The following is an 18,911-nucleotide window of genomic DNA, read 5'->3' as shown; positions in this document are numbered from 1 at the left end:
GAGAGAGCTCATTGACACGACCAACAGTGTGGTGATTGGGTAGGGGGGATGGGAGAAGGTGGAAGAGGGCACAGAGGGGGTAAATGGTGATGGGGAAATTATTTTTTTTTAAAGAAAGAATGTGCAACATCTTAATCGTTTTCAAAATTGTGATTCATTTATTTTCTTAAAAATTAATTCTTATTGTCATACTTTGCAGATCTCATTTAAGGCCCAAAACAAAAACATGTTTCAGTGGAGCAATTTAGCCCTGGCCTCTGTTGATGTAAAGTACCAATTTTTTGTTGTTTTTTAAAGATATTTCAAGGAAACAAAGATTATCACCAGGATGTGCGTAATAACTTTTTGCCACCAATTATTGCACGTTTTATTAGAGTGAATCCTACCCAATGGCAGCAGAAAATTGCCATGAAAGTGGAGCTGCTGGGATGCCAGTTTATTCTTAAAGGTAAAGCCACAGTATATTTCAGACATGCTATTTTCACTGGATTAATTAAAAATGCTAATTAACTGCTGTTCTCAGAGAAGGTAGTTAATAACAATGTGTTTAACCTCTAAATGATATTATCTTTTTAAAGGAATTTTTAAAAAGAAACAGTTATCATCTTAAAAAGTTAGACATCAAAGTTATTTTCAAAATTACAAGTTGGATAGAGGGCATCATTCATGAGATGATATAATGAGATTGCTTTCCAAATCTATTCTCAATCTTAATTTTTTTTCTCTCAATCTTAATTTTTAATCAGGCCTCATGTAATATAATATTCATATCACATAAACACTAATGATTGATTATACTAGTAACTTCAGTCTAAGTGACTTTTACTTTGAATAAATTAAAAGTGGGAGTAACTTCCTTCAATATTATATAATGTTTTAATACTTTGTTTACTATTGTAGCTCTAAGAACTACCACCGTGCCTAACACATAGGGGTCCCTCCATAAATATTTCTCAGATGAATTGATGGGTAGTCTATCAAAATGCAATTAAATTTTTATAGCTTTAGAGTTCAACGTTATTTGCCTCCCCATTATTTTCGTTCTTAAGAAGATTACTCTCAGCTTATTTAAAAACTGAGAAATCCCAGTATATATGTGCTTTTAACACAGAATATATTTATCCTTCTGACATATTTCTCTGAGATTTAAAATTACTGTGCAGTATTAAGTATTCTAGGAAATGGTAAAGACATTTAAATTACTATTTTTAACTATGGTTTTTATAAGCAAAGCATGTAAACTTTTCTAAACCATTTTTCAAGGTCGTCCTCCAAAACTTACTCAACCTCCATCTCCTCGGAACAGCAATGACCTCAAAAACACTACAGCCCCTCCAAAAATAGCCAAAGGTATGCCTCATTTGAACGTGAAATGTTCATATTCCCTGGGTTTATGATATAATTTTCCATAAATATGTTAAAAAGCATCCTAAAATAACAATTTTAATCAAGTTGATGTAGATAAAAGAATAAAGTTTTTAAATCTTTTTTTAAAGGTCGTGGCCCCAAATTTACTCAACCACTACAACCTCGAAGTCGCAATGAATTTCCTGCACAGACAGAACAAACAACTGCCACTCCTGATATAAAAAACACTACCGTAACTCCAGATGTCACCAAAGGTGGGTGAACCCAACATTCACACCTGTTATGTAGTCGTGTTTTACTGTTTGCAACTTAAGTTTTCAAGAACATTTCTAGCTTTTAAACCTTTTCCTCAGACTTGTGTTTTTTAAGTATAGCAAAAAGATTGATTCCCTTCCTGGGGGAAAAAACTGACTGCTTTGCTCAAAGTTCTATTCTCTCGAGCCATGTAGAATTGTCTTTAAATATTTACAGATGGCTGCTGTATTCTAGGCCTCCTCTTGCAATTTTTGTCCCTATACAGCAAAACACATGGAGTCTCGTGCCTAGAAATATTTCTAAAAATAACTAAAAGCCTAGCAGAAAACCTTTTTTTCTTTTAAGTATATTTTATTGATTTTTTACAGAGAGCAAGGGAGAGGGTAGAGAGTTAGAAACATCGATGAGAGAGAAACATTGATCAGCTGCCTTCTGCACACCCCCTACTGGGGATGTGCCCGCAACCAAAGTACATGCCCTTGACCGGAATCGAACCTGGGACCCTTCAGTCCTCAGGTCAATGCTCTATCCACTGAGCCAAACTGGTTAGGGCCCTTTTTTTCTTTATTATATATTAACTAGTGTCCCGGTGCACAAAATTAGTGCACATTAAAAGGGAATTAATTAGAGGCAATATTTTAATATTGCTATTTGCCCTTTGCCGGGGGGCCTATTATGCTATTATTAGATTTGGGAACTTTTTGGTGAAACTTTCGGTTAAGGTTAGGCTAATACTTTTTAAAAATACTCTGATTTAACATTCATAAAAAAAGTGGTCTCTGTTCTTAAAATGTTTGCTATTATAATTTTTCAGATTATAAATATAGATGTATTAGTAGAATTTACTTTCAAATTTTATTAATGATAAGTAAGGTATTGACATATACAAAGCATAGTAGCTCTTTGATTTTATAGGTTGTCAAGAAACAAAATTTCAGTTGAATGCAGAAAACAAAGCCTCGGTGTTCTAGCGGAATTAGTTTCAGTGTTGGCAGACAAATAAAGCACACTTATTTTCAAGACAGCAGAGAAGAGAAAGCAATTCATCCAGAGTACCTTGTGCCATATAGAACTTGAATCATTCTCATTTTCTGAAAATTTCTCTGGATTCATATAACTTTCTCCAACTTTCCAAGTGTCAGTTTCTTTCCTATCTTCCAAACAAATCTAGAGGAAAGCAAGAATTCTCAGAGTCAGGAGATCTTAGCAGCCACAGAGTGCTTCTTACAGCTTGCAGAAGGCATGCAAGAATCTCAGGCCACATGCCTGGAGGAAGGAACAGTCATTTTTATTGCTCAAAATCTTATTATAGAACCTTAAAATCTCAAAGTAAGTGTCCTTAAAGCATTATCTTCCAGAACTAGGATCCCTGTAAGACTAAAAAGAATAACGAAGAATGTGCAGGTTTTTTTAATTGAAGAGCTCTTGTCTCCTTTTCTCTGGAACAGTGATATATAGACCCAAATCTAAGCAAGTGGTTTAGAGCCTCTGATTAAACCTCATTCTTCTCCGATTTCACAAAATTTAGAAATAAAAAAGCATATTTACTTTCTGAAGGTTTAATGCTGTCTAACCTGACAGGATTTGTTTTATGCACGCCTTCTCCATTTTCACATTCAGGCTGCAGGTGATGACGGAGGAAAGCAGGTCATAGTCAGGTTTGTGCCACAATAGCTTCCCGCTCCTCCTCCACAGGGCCTCAGCGCCAGCCGTTAGCCTTTCTGTTTTCCATGTTACCTCTTCTGACTGTTCTCAGCAGTTGCCTCCATATTTTTAAACCTGTGACCCAAAAATATTCACTTACTCCCAGTAACCTCTTCAACTTCACAAAGAAAGTAGAAGCCATTAGAAGGAAGCACCCTTTCTGTGGAACCTACAAACTCACCTGTACCTCTGTCCACTTCAGTAAAAAAGAAGGGATTCCTCACACTACCCAAGACTGGTCACTTCACCTATGCCCTAGCCCCATCCATCCAGCTTCTCAGAGGCTCCCTGTTATTGATCATCCTCTCCCTGTCCTGTTATCGTCAGCCTCTTTCTGTCATGGATACAATTATAAATGCATAAGGTGTGGCACAGTGTCTGACCCTCAGCCCCCAGTGGACATCAGCAGCTGTGCCATCCTCATGGCCAGGAGGGGTTGACAGATGAAGGAAGAAACTAATGTTGCAAATGACTTTAGGCAGCCCATTTTCTGGATCTGGGCCCAGGATTCTTTATCTGTGGAGTGAGAAAAGGGGATTAAATGAGCTCCTCCTCCCTGTAGGATCCAGTAGTGTGTCAGTTCCTGCTCTGTTGATACACACATTGGGTTTCTATACTTAACTCAACGTTGTCACCTTTCTGTATCTATAAATATTGTGCCCCGGTGCTGCAACATTTCCATTTGTTGGGAATATTTTCCTGTAAGGATGTACTTACTCCTTTTCATTGTTGGGTATTTGGATTATTTCCAGAAACAAACTTCTTTAAAGACACATCCTTCAATGTCATCTTTATTTTTTCCTAAGAATAAATTCTAGATGTGGAATTGCTAAGTAATCATTGTTTATACATATTGCCCCAAAATGATACAGAAAGTATTATTTTATATTCCCATAAAAATACCTTTTTCCCAATATTCTCTTCAACAATAAGTTATTTTTAAGTAATTGTCAATTTGATAAGCAGAAATACGATCTTATTCTTGATTTAACTTCCATTTTTCTGATTACTAGTGAAGCTAACATGAATGGTCACTTGTTCTTTTAAATGTATTGTTCATTCATCCCCGCCAGCTTTTCTATTCTTTGATTTTGACTTGTATATCCTGTCACATTTTAATTATAGTAACCCTTTATCGCATGCAGAACATATTGTCTCAATTTATCATTTGTCTTTCAATCATCGTCTTGGTGATTTAAGAAGTTACTATGGCCTGGCCAGTGTGGCTCAGAGGTTGAGCATTGACCCATGAACCAAGAGGTTGAAGGTTTGATTACCTGTCAGGGCACATGCCCAGATTGCAGGCTCAGTTCCCAGTAGGGGCAGGCAGCTGATCAATGTTCTGCTCTCACATCCAGATTTTTCTTTCTCCCTCTCCCTTCCTATCTCTATAAAAATCAAGTTACTATGAAATTTGTAAAACATAATATAAAGGTGGATCAAGTAATGTGATAAACTTTCACGCACCCATGAAAGCTCCTGAGGTTACCTACTCATGCCTAGTCTCATTTCATAAATAATGTTTATAGTATTTCTTGAGATAGAAACCTTTGAATGCTGATATGGTTCATTCTCACTGTTGCCAGTCATAATTTCTGCTTTTGGCCTATTTCAGATGTAGCCTTGGCCGCAGTGCTTGTCCCTGTGCTGGTCATGGTCCTCACCACTCTCATTCTCATATTAGTGTGTACTTGGCATTGGAGAAACAGGTTAGTATATAAGCAGTTCACCTAATTGGTCCTAGAAGGGGGTGTTTTCAAATGAGAAATAGAAACTAAATACAGAAGATGAACTATAATTTATCTTTTAGAGAGAGAGAGTTAAGACAGTCATTAAAATAAAAATACATGTTTCTTCCATATTCCCATAAAAAATGAGTATGTTCAGTTACAGTCAGTTACTGAGTACCCTTATTGTATCAAGTTTTGCAATGCACACTGGAATGTATAGATTAATAAGAAAAATGTCTAACACATAGAAGTTGCTTAGTAATATTTACTGAAAGAATGAAACATAATTACTATCTTCAAGGTATTAGCAAGGATTGACTGGCACAAAATGAGGAACTATAATGCAGTTTGATGAGTTACTTATGAATTGCCGGAGGACACAAATGCAAGGACCATGAGAGTTTTCTGAAATCCTTAAGATTAGCATGTTTTAGTGAAAAGAAAGACTTGGATTTGGCTAGATTGTGGAAGATAGAGAACGCCCAGACTGAGAGAACTGCTTTAGCAAGGGCACGAAGATGTGGGATGTGGGCAGTATAGCGAGTCATCACTCGGGTTGGCCTGGGAGAGCACTGAGAAAGAACCTAGAAGTGCAGCCTGGACCAGCATCAGCGAGAGAGAAATCTGGATTGCATTCTCTAGATGGGGAAATCATTGGAGTGTATTGAGCAGATGATTAGACAAAGATAGTGGCAGTTGTTTTGCGGAGTGGATTGAAGGGGAGAGCCTAAAAGAGGCAGAAAGATGAAGTAGGAAACTGCTGAGGCCTGGCAGGAACATAGCAATTTTAGAAAAAGACATGAGAGGGAGAGATGTCCCAGTGGCATTGATGGGATGCATGACGGGCTGTCATGGTGAGGAACTAGGAGGGATCTAGGATGATCTGAAGTTTCTGGCTTGTGTAATTAGATCAGTAGGGATTCCATGAGATGAGGTAATAGCAGGAGGGCAGGTTTGGTGGAGCAAGGGAATGACTTCTTTTGTTCCGTCAGTCAATATTTGAGTTTCCACCCTGTGCCAAGTATTGAGCCTTGTGGTAGGAGGTCAGTGATGAACGCCAAAGTTTACACAATGGGAGAGGATACAGTGCAGAAAACTTGCAGCTATGGTACCAACATGGATCCCAGTGGATCCCAGATTCATGGTGTTGGGGAGGTTGTCTTAGCAGAGACCCAGTAAATTAGTATGAGAGCAGTAGGGAAAGGAGGAGGGGAAAGGCCTTTAGGGACATAGGAAAGGAAATTCATGTTGCTTTCATGGAACTGGACAGCAACAGTAGTAATGATGAGAATAGCAGCAACAGCTAATTTTATAGAAAATTAAATTATTTTAAGCATTACTCTAAATCAGTGGTTCTCAACCTTGGCTGCACATTAGAATCACCTGGGAATCTTTTTAAAATCCTGATTTCTGGGCCTCATCCTCCGGAAATTCTGTTTCTTTGTTATGGGATGGAGCCACAACATTAGTAACAAAGAAACAGAATTTCCGGAGGATGAGGCCCAGAAATCAGAATTTTAAAAAGATTCCCAGGTGATTCTAATGTGCAGCCAAAGTTGAGAACCACTGCTCTAAATGCTTTACATTTTTTAACCAAGCCTTAAGACATCCTATCAAAAGGGTACTGTTATAAATCCCACTTTACAAAAGAAGAAAGTGAGAAGGGAGCATAAATAACTTGCCCAGGTTCACCAGGCCGGCACATGGCAGAGCGGAGTTTTGGATCTGGCTGCAGAGCCCACCCTCCTAACCACTGCGGCCTCTGAACGTACCATCAATAAAGTCTAATCCTCTGTGGTCAGAGCACGGCTCTGAGGGAGTGAGGATGGAAGAGTAGAATCGTTGAGAGGAAGCAAGTCTTGAATCAGTTTGGGATGGTGTTTATAGAATCCTGTGGACATTCAGACTCCCAAGAGGCAGATGATATACACATCTGTTCAGGACCAAAGGTCTGAGCTGCAGAACTGAAGTCACTTCTAAACGTGGTCATTGAAATTGCTGACGACCAGCTTCACGGCAAGGAGTAAAGGCGGAGATGCTATTAAAGGGCTGTGGAAAATAGTGAGGAGGAAAGTAATAAAAACAGATGCAATTTATTGAAACCTTAACCCGTGCCAAGCACTGTCGTAGCACTTGCCATGTAATGAATAAATAACCTGAAGCTTTGTCACTTGAGAGTCTACAAAGTCTTATAGTACAGCCCTTGGTAATAATTATAACATTCAATTAATTGTCCTAGCTGTACAGAGTTTCTAACTTTCATTTAGGAAAGGTTATTGATTTCCTTTTATTTAGAATTCTTATGGTAGAGGATTTTCAAGGAGAAACAACTAATTATCGAGAAGTTTTTAATATCAATAATAAAAATATAATCTAATACTGGAGAAGAATGTTTCCAAGTAGGAAGTGCATGTTGATGTAGCTTGGGCTCTTTGATACAGCACCATTTGAGCAATCACATAACCACCTTGTCCTCTTATATGCACTAGAACATGTCTACTTTCTAGCTTGCAAAGCATTACATTAATTAGATTTACATGCTTGAATCAATAACTGTCCTTTATAAAAGGCTCTTGGTAGATAGTGATTCTTAGCTGAGGGATGAGAGACTTCTCCTGGGGAGGATATGTCAGCGCTCTGAGGGTGGACTGGGCAGTCTTCTCTGTTGTACCCGCGGCTCTCACCTCCCAGGCCTGGAGAAGCCTTTTCTTCCCTCGGCCGTTTGTCACTTTGTGCCAGAGTTGACTTATCCTGGGACAGTAGGGGGAATTCAGTCTATGCAATGAAGGGTATAGACTCTTGGAACTTCTCTGAGACAAAGGACCATAGAAGAAACGGAGAAAATTGGAAATATAACAATGCAGGAGAAAATGTTGGATTTTTTTTTTTTTTTTATTGTTGTTCCGTGAAGTTTGTACTTAAAACCAAATCAAACCTGACATGATTTCCCATAAAAGCCCACATGTCATGTCTGGGTCTTTGATTTAATTCAGTCTTTTTATCTACAGACTGGACTTTTTTTATTTCTATATTCATTTTGAAACATTTGAGTAGCCAGATAACTGTCCCAGGAGGCAGTTAATGTTTATTGAGAATCCAGAATTTATGAGCCTCGACAAAGTCAAATGAAATAGAGGCCTCCCTTGGGTAGATCAGCAAGTGGGAATGTGTACTCTTGACTAATTATTAACTGTGGTGTTTATCCTGCAGTTTCAGAGCTGTCTTACTAGTGAAATCATTCTATTTGCTAACTTTCTTTTCCTGTATTTTTCCAGAAAGAAAAAAACTGAAGGCACCTATGATTTACCTTACTGGGACCGGGCAGGTAACTCATGACTTTACATCTTTTTCCGTCAGCGGGAAGTCCCTCCCCTCCAGATGGCAGCAGGGAAAGGAGTGTTTTCAGGCCCACTGAAATTTCCCAGCACTGTTAGGAAGCTGGCATCCCTTCTCTCTTCTGATCATTTTTACTTCCTGTCAGATCTCTTCTAGTCAATAAGTAATGAAATGGAAAGGAATTATTTTTCTCCCAGAAAATTTTCATCTGGAGGAGTCCAGCTTTCTTTGAGGCCTATGTGAACACTGTAAGAGGCAGAGGGTTTTGGTCCTAGTAAAAGTATGTGTTTGTCACTCTGCTCTGGGTATTTAAGTGGGGTCCAGCAGTTTAGGAATCCTGAAGTCTGCCATGTCTGCTGTGATAAGTTGCCATCTTCTGAATTCCAACTCTGTATGGTAGGTGGCATATTGCTGCAAGTTACACCAGGAGTCCCCTATGGTCCCCCACTTCCCTGTCTCACTACCAGAACAGCTGCTAGGAGCCAAAAGGGTTCACCACTGTGACCAGGGTAGACAAGAGCAGTGGTGGGAGCTAATCAGGTGCTGCTAGGGTAGATCTTGGAAAGTATTTAAAAAAAAAAATTTAAACCACCCCTACCAAACTATATTTGACCAGTGATCTGCTTCTGTATATGCTTTTGATAGAGATTCCTACCATATTCTGCTTTACACTATATATACTATCAAAGCAAAAAATAATCTTGAAAAATGTAAGGAATTAGAAAAAGAACAAACTAAACCCAAAGCTACCATAAGAAAGGAAATAATAAAGATTAGAGCAGAGATAAAGAAAATAGAGAATAGAAAGACAATAGAGAAAAATCAATGAAATAAAAAGTTGATTCTTTTAGAATATCAACAAAAGTTACAAACCTTTAGCTAGATCAGCCGTGGGCAAACTACAGCCCGCGGGCCGGATCCGGCCCGTTTGAAATGAATAAAACTAAAAAAAAAAAAGACTTTACCCTTTTATGTAATGATGTTTACTTTGAATTTATATTAGTTCACACAAACACTCCATCCATGCTTTTGTTCCGGCCCTCTGGTCCAGTTTAAGAACCCATTGTGGCCCTCGAGTCAAAAAGTTTGCCCACCCCTGAGCTAGATGGACTTAGAAAAAGGAGAGAAGATTGAAATTACTAAAATCAGAAATGAAACTGGGGACATTATCAATTCTATGAAAATACAAAGGATTATTAATACTGTGAACAATTGTACACCAAAAAATTGAATAACCTAGATGAAATGGATAAATTCTTAGAGACATAAAACTTACTAAGACTAAATCATGAAGAAATAGAAAATCTGAATAGACCTTTAACTAGTAAAGGGATTAAGTTAGTAATAAATGCATTCAGCAAAGTGATAGGATACAAAGTCAACACAAAAATCAGTTGCATTTCTATACACGAATAATCAATAATCTGAAAAGGAAATTATAAAAACAATTCCATAGCATCAAAAAGAGTAAAATACTTAGGAATTAACTTAACCAAGAAAGTAAAAGACTTATACAATGAAAACATTGCTAAAAGAAATTTTAAAAGACAGAAAAGGAAACATCCTCCATTCAGGGGTTAGAAGACTTAATATTGTTAATATTTAGTACTACCCAAAGCAATTTACAGATTCATTAGGAATCTCCAAAATCTCAGTGATATTTTTTGCAGAAATAGAAAAATCCATCCTAAAATTCAGGGACATCTGATAGACAAAATAGTCTTGGAAAAGAACAAAACTGGAAGACTCACACTTTCTGATTTCAAAACTTAATTACAAGGCAATCAAAATAGTGTGGTATAGGCATAAAGAGAGACATAATAGACCAATGGAATAGAATAGAAAACCAAGAAATAAGGCCTTACAAATATGGACAAATGATTTTGACAAGGGTGTACAAACCATTCATTGGAGAAAGGAGACAGTCTTTTTAACAAATGGTGCTGGGAAAACTGGGTATCCACATGCAAAAGAATGAAGTTGCACCCTAAATAACACCATTTACTAAAGTCAACTCAAAATGGATCAAGGACCAAAACATAAGACCTAAAAACAATAACATTCTTATTAGAAGAAAACATAAGACAAAAGCTTCATGACATTGGATTTGGCAGTGATTTCTTTGATATGACACACAGTGCCCAGATAAAAGAAAAACTAGACAAATTGAACTTCATGAAAAATTTTAAATTTTGTGCATCAAAAGGCACTATCCACAGAGTAAAAAGGCAAACCATAGTATGGGAGAAAACATTTGCAAATCATATATCTGATGAGGAATTAATATTTAGAATATGTAGGATATTTATAAAACTCCACAACATATAAACAACTTGATTCAAAAATGGGCAAAGGACTTGAATGTGCATTTTTCCAAAGAATATCTACAGTTGGCCAATAAGCACTTGAAATGATGCTCAACATCACTAATCTTTAGGGAAATGAAAATCAAAACTATGGTGAGATATCAACTCACACCCATTAAGAAGGTGCCTATCAAAAAAACAAGTGTTGGTGAAGAGGTGGAGAAATTGGAATCCTTGTGCACTGTTGGCTGAAATGTTACAGCTGCTGTGGAAAACAATATGGTAGTTCCTCAAAATATTAACAATGGAATTACCATATGATTCAGCAGTTCCACTTATGAGTATATACCCAAATAATTAAAAGCAGGGTCTTGAAGAAATATTTCTACACCCATATTCATTAGCAGTGTTATTCACAACAGTTAAAATGTAAAAACATCGACTGATGAATGGATCTGTAACATATATACATGCAGTGGAATATTATTCATCCTTAAAAAGGAAATTCTGTATTATGCTACAACATGGATGAACCTTAAAGACCTTATGCTAAGAGAAATAAGCCAGTCACACACACAAAAAAACAAATACTGTATGATTCCACTCACGTGTGGTACTTATAATAGTTAAAATCCTCAACAGGGGAAGTAGAATGGTGGTTGCCAGTATCCAAGAGTGGGGAGACTTAGGGAGTTACTGTTTAATAGGTATGGAGTTCCAGTTGTACAAGATACAGAGATGGATGGTGGTAATGTTTGCACTACAGTGTGAATGTATTTAATAACACTGAGCTATATACTTAAAAGTGGTGAAGGTGACAAATTTTATGTTTTTTATATTTTACCACAATAAAAAAAAAGACGCTTGAACATAAAGGCTAGTTTGTATAGATATTTATTTGTTATAGACATGTTAAATACAATAGGATTTCTGTTAATATACTGTTATGATTTTAGAAACAGGTTTTTCTTTAATGGTCTCTTTTGCTTACCGCTACAATGAAGGTTGGTGGAAAGGAATGAAGCAGTTTCTCCCGGCCAAATCCGTGGAGCACGAGGAAACCCCCGTTCGCTACAGCAGCAGTGAAGTCAATCACCTGAGTGCGAGAGAGGTCACCACAATGCTGCAGACGGACTCTGCAGGTAACTCCTGGAGCCTTCAGCCCCAGGCAGAGGGAGGAGCTGCTCTGCTTGCTGTGAGGCGCTTTGGGATTTACAATGTCTTTTATCTTTTTCATGTGTGAGAGATGAGCTGTTTTCCAAAGTAGACCACTTCCTTAAAGATTACCTTGAGAGAGTCATTTCTGTGCCTCAGATGTTCTATCTGTAAAGCTGAGCCATTCATTTCTAAAAACTATGGGCATTTTTTGTCTCTTTAACTGGAAATCTATTTGGTTTTATTGAGTATATAAGAGTATTAAAAGAAGAGCAGGAGGGAATCAAATGTGTAATGTTTTGGTGTAAGGGATGGTGCACCAACCGAGTTACCCCGCCAGGGCCCAAATATTATTCTTGACAAGCAAAAATTCTCGTTAAAGTTAAACTGAATGGGTTATATTCAGAGTCAGAAGGCCTACATTTTTAGAGAGAGGGAGAGAGAGAGAGAAATGATCAATTGCCTTTCTCACACACCCCCTCTGGGGATCGAACCCACAATTGGGGCATGTGCTCTGACTGGGAATCAAACCAGCAACCTTTTGGTGTATAGGATGACACTCAACCAACTGAGCCACATCCGCCAGGCCAGGCAGCCTAAATTTTTTAAAGGAAAGATACATTCTGCCCTTTTTTCTTGTTAAGAGATTGGGCAGCACAAACAGTAAGACAAATGAATCTCTTTATAGTTAGCCCAGCATGGGCAGCTTCTAGCCCAGCCGTGGGCAAACTACGGCCCGCAGGCCGGATCCGGCCTGTTTGAGATGAATAAAACTAAAAGGAAAAAAGACTGTACCCTTTTATGTAATGATGTTTACTTTGAATTTATATTAGTTCACACAAACACTCCATCCATGCTTTTGTTCCGGCCCTCTGGTCCAGTTTAAGAACCCATTGTGGCCCTCGAGTCAAAAAGTTTGCCCACCCCTGTTCTAGCCTGTGCCTGGCTTGGTCATCCGTTGTGAATGTATCTTGAAGCACTTAAGCCGCCCTTCTGTGTAATGGTGAATTAGCAATGCAGTGTGTCCAGAGTCACCTTCCCCTCAAGGGTCTAACCTGCTCACGTGGTTTTCATTTTAGTTTTTAGTGGAAGTATCCATTGGCAGCTTTAACCATGGTTTTAGACCAGGGGTGGGCAAACTTTTTGACTCGAGGGCCACAATGGGTTCTTAAACTGGACCGGAGGGCCGGAACAAAAGCATGGATGGAGTGTTTGTGTGAACTAATATAAATTCAAAGTAAACATCATTACATAAAAGGGTACGGTCTTTTTTTTCAATAGTTTTATTCATTTCAAACGGGCCGGATTCGGCCCGGGGGCCGTAGTTTGCCCACGGCTGTTTTAGACTATGTTTCAAGCCTCAGAGTTTTAAACTTTACCTGTTCTTTCTTGAAGCTAAAAGGGGCTTTTGGAGTTAAGATCTTCACATCTGCTAACATGATCTCCGCTATTCAAACTGATTATAAAGCACATGAAATTTGACTGTTCTTTAATGAAGTCAGACTTACAGATGTGGAGTTGCTTCCAGTGATCTCAAGTACTATAGCCTCAGCACCTGATGAAACAGCCGAGCGTCCGGGAGATTGTGAGCTTGTTCCCAGGGCACTGCAGTCCATCAGTGTGAGGACTGTTAGCTGGTCGATGGGCTGCGGCCTCCCACGTGCAGATAGTTTGTTTTAAGACAGGGCTGTTTCTGAAAATTTGGCGTGAAATTAACAAATTTAACGGGAATTGCTTAAAGGTGTCCTATGAAGAAGTTACTCCTTTTGGTGTATGAATATTTCCCCCCCAATCTTTATCCAGTTTGGACGGCTCTGCTTTTCGTGGCTTGCCTTTTCTTGGAGTTATAACTGTACTCTGGTGGAGAGACTTACCACCCCACCTGAGGTCCTAGGGAGTGAGTTTCGTTAGAGCAGTACTATGGGGTTGCCAACAGGGTGTCTGTCCGTTCATTCCAGGCTTGGGGGGAGTTGAAAAGGGACAGGTGGAACTCTCGTGCCGGCAAAGCAGGGGTGTAGGCTGTCTGGTTGAAATACTGTCAGTGGGTTGAGAGAGTTACATTTCAGAACTCTGAATCTTATGTGTATTTATAAGGTAAAGAATTGCTTACTTCGCCATCATGAAATCCTGTTATTTTCACAGGAAGATCCTGCAAAATAGTCGCTTTAGAGGATGTAAGAGGCTGTGGTGGCCTTGAGGCATTTCAGACTTCATCAGTTTGTCACTTGGCTAACAGACTGAGAGGGTTTGGGGTATTTGGTTTTGGTATTAGATAGAGTATAAAAATCAGTTAAGTCTTTTCAAGACTGACTTAGATTTGTACTTTAATGTATGAAAGGAAAGGGAACATCAAACTTGTTTATACAAAAATAACACTGTATAGAACAGTGATGGCGAACCTATGACACGTGTGTCAGAGGTGACACGCGAACTCATTTTTTTGGTTGATTTTTCTTTGTTAAATGGCATTTAAATATATAAAATAAATATCAAAAATATAAGTCTTTGTTTCACTATGGTTGCAAATATCAAAAAATTTCTATATGTAACACTGCACCAGAGTTAAGTTAGGGTTTTTCAAAATGGTGACACGCGAGCTCAAAAGGTTCGCCATCACTGGTATACAAAATAAGTCTGTGTTGCGTGTACTGATATGTAGTTTGTTTACCCAATGCCTGTGCATCTTTGTGTTCCACTTTGAATTTTTGTATGTTTACATATTACATTTTTTGAAATAAAAAGAACAGGCATCTAAAAACTTAAGGTTATAAAAGGAAGATTTAAAAAAAATGTTTGCCATCTCATTAGGTGGTGTGATAATGCTTCGTGTTTAAATGATAACTGTTAAGAATAACAGCACTAGCTGGTTTGGCTCAGTGGATAGAGGGTCAGCCTGTGGACTGAAGGGTCCTGGGTTCAATTCCGGTCAAGGGCACGTGCCCAGGTTGCAGGCTCGATTCCCAGTAGGGGGTGTGCAGGAGGCAACCAATCAATGATTCTCTCTCATCCTTGATATTTCTCTCTCCCTTTCCCTTTTTCTCTGAAATTAATAAAAATATATTTTAAAAAAGAATAACACATTTTGCTTGGAATATCCCACCATCCAGAAAAATGGCTGCTTTTCTCAATTGCACACATGTACATAGTGTTCATTATTAGATTGTAAGCTCCTCAAGGGCAGGAACTGTCTGTTCCGTCTTGGTACCTCCAGCAGCACCAAAGGGCAAGTGCCTCCTTGCACAGGAAGGAAGGTGCTCATGGTATGTAGAGTGAGGAACTTCCTGCCCCTTTAAGATGGAGCATGGTTCACTTTTCCCAGAGTGTTCAAAACTGCAAAGAACCTCATGACTAAAGAGGGTCGACTTCTTTCTTGGGTTTGAACTGAGCTTCTTGGGTTGAACCAGACCGTGCCATATCCTCAGCACCATTCAGCCTTCCTTTCCTGAACATAATGCACCCGTGTCCTGCGTTTTTATGTCATGTTAGGGCAGAGGTTTCTGGGAAAGTTTGAGGTGGGGCAGATGGTAGAGAAAATGTAGTAGAAATCTTGGAGGGTGTGTGTCAGTGTGTAGCCCGGTTATGACCAAAGAAGGTGTAGCTGACCCTCTGTCCTTACCAGCCAGCTGCTGGCCAGCTCTCTAGCTAAGGAAACGCCACTGGTTTTTAGCTTTTCTCCATTTCGGTTTCTCCTGTTGCTCATCTGATTCTCGTCCTTAGAGTCTAATAAAGTTGCTGTGAATATCAAGTGCGGTACATAATGGCAGTTCTGTAAAAATGTGATGAAATAACCTCAAATGTGTTGTGTTTTGTACGCAGAGCCACTAGTATTGTTATCGCAGCCAACTTTTTATTCAAAATAAATAAATAACAGAATTATTTGTAAAAAAAAAAAAACAAAAGAGAGAGACATAGTGAGACTTACAGCATTTATCACATTAACCTGGCCTGTACTTATTGTAAACATTTCCTCATATTTGGGGGAAAAAACAACTGAAATTATATTCTAATACTATTCCAACAATGGAAAATTTCTTTTCTAGTGAAAGACTGTATGTATCTGAAGAACATATACAAATACTCTTGATGCAAAATTACATGAACAGTGAGTGCGGTGTCCTGGCATATTAACTTATTACCATGGTACACAAGATAACATCTTTAATTTTAATTTTTGAAGTTGGTCCTTACAGGGTCTGTGTTGATAGCAACAAAATTTCCATGGAGAAGTTTTTGCTTTGGTGTAAGTCTGTAGCTTGCACCCTAAATTATATGAGGCCCATATCAATGAGGTAACATTTCTGTTGTCCTTTGTGATACTCGCAGAGTACGCCCAGCCGCTTGTGGGAGGAATTGTTGGCACACTTCATCAGAGGTCGACCTTCAAACCAGAAGAAGGAAAAGAAACAGGCTATGCTGACCTAGATCCTTACAACTCCCCGATGCAAGAAGTGTATCATGCCTACGCCGAACCACTCCCAATTACGGGGCCTGAGTATGCAACCCCCATTGTCATGGATATCTCGGGGCACACCCCAGCTTCAGTTGGTCTACCCTCAACGTCCACTTTCAAAGCTACAGGGAACCAGCCTCCTCCTTTAGTGGGAACATACAACACTCTTCTCGCCAGGACTGACAGCTGCTCCTCAGCCCGGGCCCAGTATGATACCCCAAAAGGTGGGAAGCCAGGTCCAAGTGCCCCAGAGGAATTGGTGTACCAGGTGCCACAGAGCACACAGGAGGTGTCAGGAACAGGGAGGGATGGCGACAGTGATGTTTTTAAAGAAATCCTTTGAAGGTGATGCTGCTTTTTACAAAGCATCGTTTTAAAGCACATGGCCTTTTTTTTTCTATTAGTGGTAGTAATATATAGAATGTATTACATATCTGTCACGGATGTAGTGGGGGAAGTGTGATGACCGAGGTACAGGAAACTACTAATCTTGCCATCTTGCTTTAGAAGTGTTGTTGTAGCAGTTACTGCTTGCCTGTTAAATTTCGAACGTCCTGTTTGTTACTACTGTAAAACACTATTTTTAATACAGAAAAAGCTCCCTACTATGCACTTCAAAGAAATTAAAAATCACTGAAAGTATTTATTACCAATGCTGCAGGTACATTTGATGAACTCAATAAGGCTTTGTAAGCCTGACTGGCAATAATGCATGGTACTGTTCTTGAAATGTCTAATGGCTTGAAATTCTGCTTTGTGTGAAGGTGGGTACTATCATGATTTCCTCCTCTTCTATTCCTGTATTCCTTTCTGGGTTTAAAAAAATAATAATTAGTGATACATAATCATTGTTTTGATTGCAGTCATACACACGTATCCATTTTTCCTTAAGAAGAGTACAGGTGAGAAACTCCGATTTAATGAGCAGGGCGATTGTCACTTTTTGACACTCAGGTGCTTTGACACCCACGGTACATGACTTGGCCTGGTCTCTGCCTATTCCGCCTGGGGCCTTGATGGCCAGCCCGTTCTTGTGTTTGTAAAATGTTTTGAGTTTTTTCAGTGGGTTATACCTGCTCTATCAAACTTCATGAATTCAGATCCTCTAATGTGTTTAAGTTTACTTCTCACTGTAGAAACAGGAACTTTGCAATTTAAAAAAGCTATAAAAGAGATCCTCTCTAAAAAAGCGATGAAAGAGGCACTCCTCCCCTCCAGCTTTATCTGCAATGGGGTTTTTTCCAGGAGGGTTGTGAAGTTTACAGCTTCCAAGTAGACGCTGTAAACATGCCCCACTTATATTCATCACGGCAAAAGCAAAGTCATTCTTCAGAAGTCCTGTAAATTACCTTTCAAAAAGATAACCAGAATTTGACCCCTTTTAAAATATGTAGATTTTTTTTTTTAATCTCAAGGTATGTTTTGGGTTTTTTGTGTGTGTTTTAGTTTTCCAAAGCAAACTATAAACTCAGTGTGTTTGTGCCTCATCCGTGTGTGAGAGGGTGAGTAGTTCTTTATCTCATACGTAGGGAAGAGGTGGTATAGCATCCTCACACGTGGCTATTCATGTGTCTTTTTTTATTCCCCTGGGCACCTTGTTACCATTTACCCAGAACAGAGCTAAGTTTAGATGGGTGAAATAGAAATCATCTGTAGTTTATCAGCCTAGAGTGTAAAAACCATGATTAAAAGTCTTTAGGCTGGCAACACAACATAAGCTGCCCATGTGATTAAAGTTTGAAATCCCTTCTATATACTTTAATTTGTAGTCTTAATGGAAATGTACTTTTCCATTCCATCAGGTCCTACTCATTTCTGTTGGCCTGGGCCACCAGATTATGATGTTGCCAGAACTTGCTAAATTTGAAGGTGAACAGTCTTCGTTTTGTTGCTTCCACAAGTATATCAGTAATCTAAAACATTGCTTCCAGATAGAACTGTTTATTTCTACAGCCTCCCGCCCTCTCCTTGTATGATCTTGTTGGTTTTATTTTCATTTTCTTTTCCTTTTCCATACATACTATGAAGCATAATTTTATTCATTGAAAACCCAATCCATATTTTGTTTCAAAATATTTGAAACAAAAAGCACAGGTGTTGAACTTTTATTAGAACATATGAATGTGTAAAGCACATGTATTAATGCAGCCATCCCCTTTCAGGTGGGAAGAGAGTAAACCAATCGCTTTATTTTTTTATTCATCCTTAGTACAGAGAGAATATACCTTTCCTAGAATCACATACCTTTTTGAAGCTTTAAGAGAAATGTTTTCAATAACTATTTTGTTTTCCCAAAGATGCTTGCTATTTTTGTGTAACTGTGTGCACCTCCTTTTCCCATGAAACCTTTTTTTTTTTTTTGAGAAGCAAATGTTTTCTTAAATGATGCATGTTTTAAGACTTGATTCAAAATGCCACTGTGCTGTCCTTGAATTGCCAATGATTCTTACAAATACCTAGTTTTTACTACTTTTATATATTTTACTTTCAAAATGAAGAGCTGAGCCTGATACAAAGGGTTGTTCTGGTTTTGTACTTTTTCTTTTAGTTTGTTTTCATAGTAGAGTTTTGGGGTTTGGGTTTTGTTTGTTTTTTTACTACATTTTT

The 18,911-nt window shown here is 38.5% G+C and overlaps 1 protein-coding gene across 1 annotated transcript in view; it reads left to right on the top strand.

Annotated features, from left to right (window-relative positions):
- DCBLD2 (discoidin, CUB and LCCL domain containing 2) overlaps positions 1-16,945 on the top strand; it is a 100,181-nt gene extending 83,236 nt beyond the window's left edge. Inside the window, exons 10-16 of the mRNA XM_081086713.1 lie at positions 298-448; positions 1,264-1,350; positions 1,497-1,622; positions 4,943-5,036; positions 8,333-8,382; positions 11,704-11,841; positions 16,178-16,945. Coding sequence (XP_080942839.1) covers positions 298-448; positions 1,264-1,350; positions 1,497-1,622; positions 4,943-5,036; positions 8,333-8,382; positions 11,704-11,841; positions 16,178-16,647 — 1,116 coding nt within the window. The 3' untranslated portion in view covers positions 16,648-16,945. The remainder of the gene's footprint in view (positions 1-297; positions 449-1,263; positions 1,351-1,496; positions 1,623-4,942; positions 5,037-8,332; positions 8,383-11,703; positions 11,842-16,177) is intronic.
- Positions 16,946-18,911: the final 1,966 nt, after the last annotated feature.

The sequence above is a fragment of the Myotis nattereri genome, assembly GCF_964212035.1.
Source record: "Myotis nattereri genome assembly, chromosome: 3".
Lineage (NCBI taxonomy): Eukaryota > Metazoa > Chordata > Mammalia > Chiroptera > Vespertilionidae > Myotis > Myotis nattereri.
The sequence above is the reverse complement of the archived record's forward strand: the minus strand, read 5'-3'. Positions and strand labels throughout refer to the sequence as shown.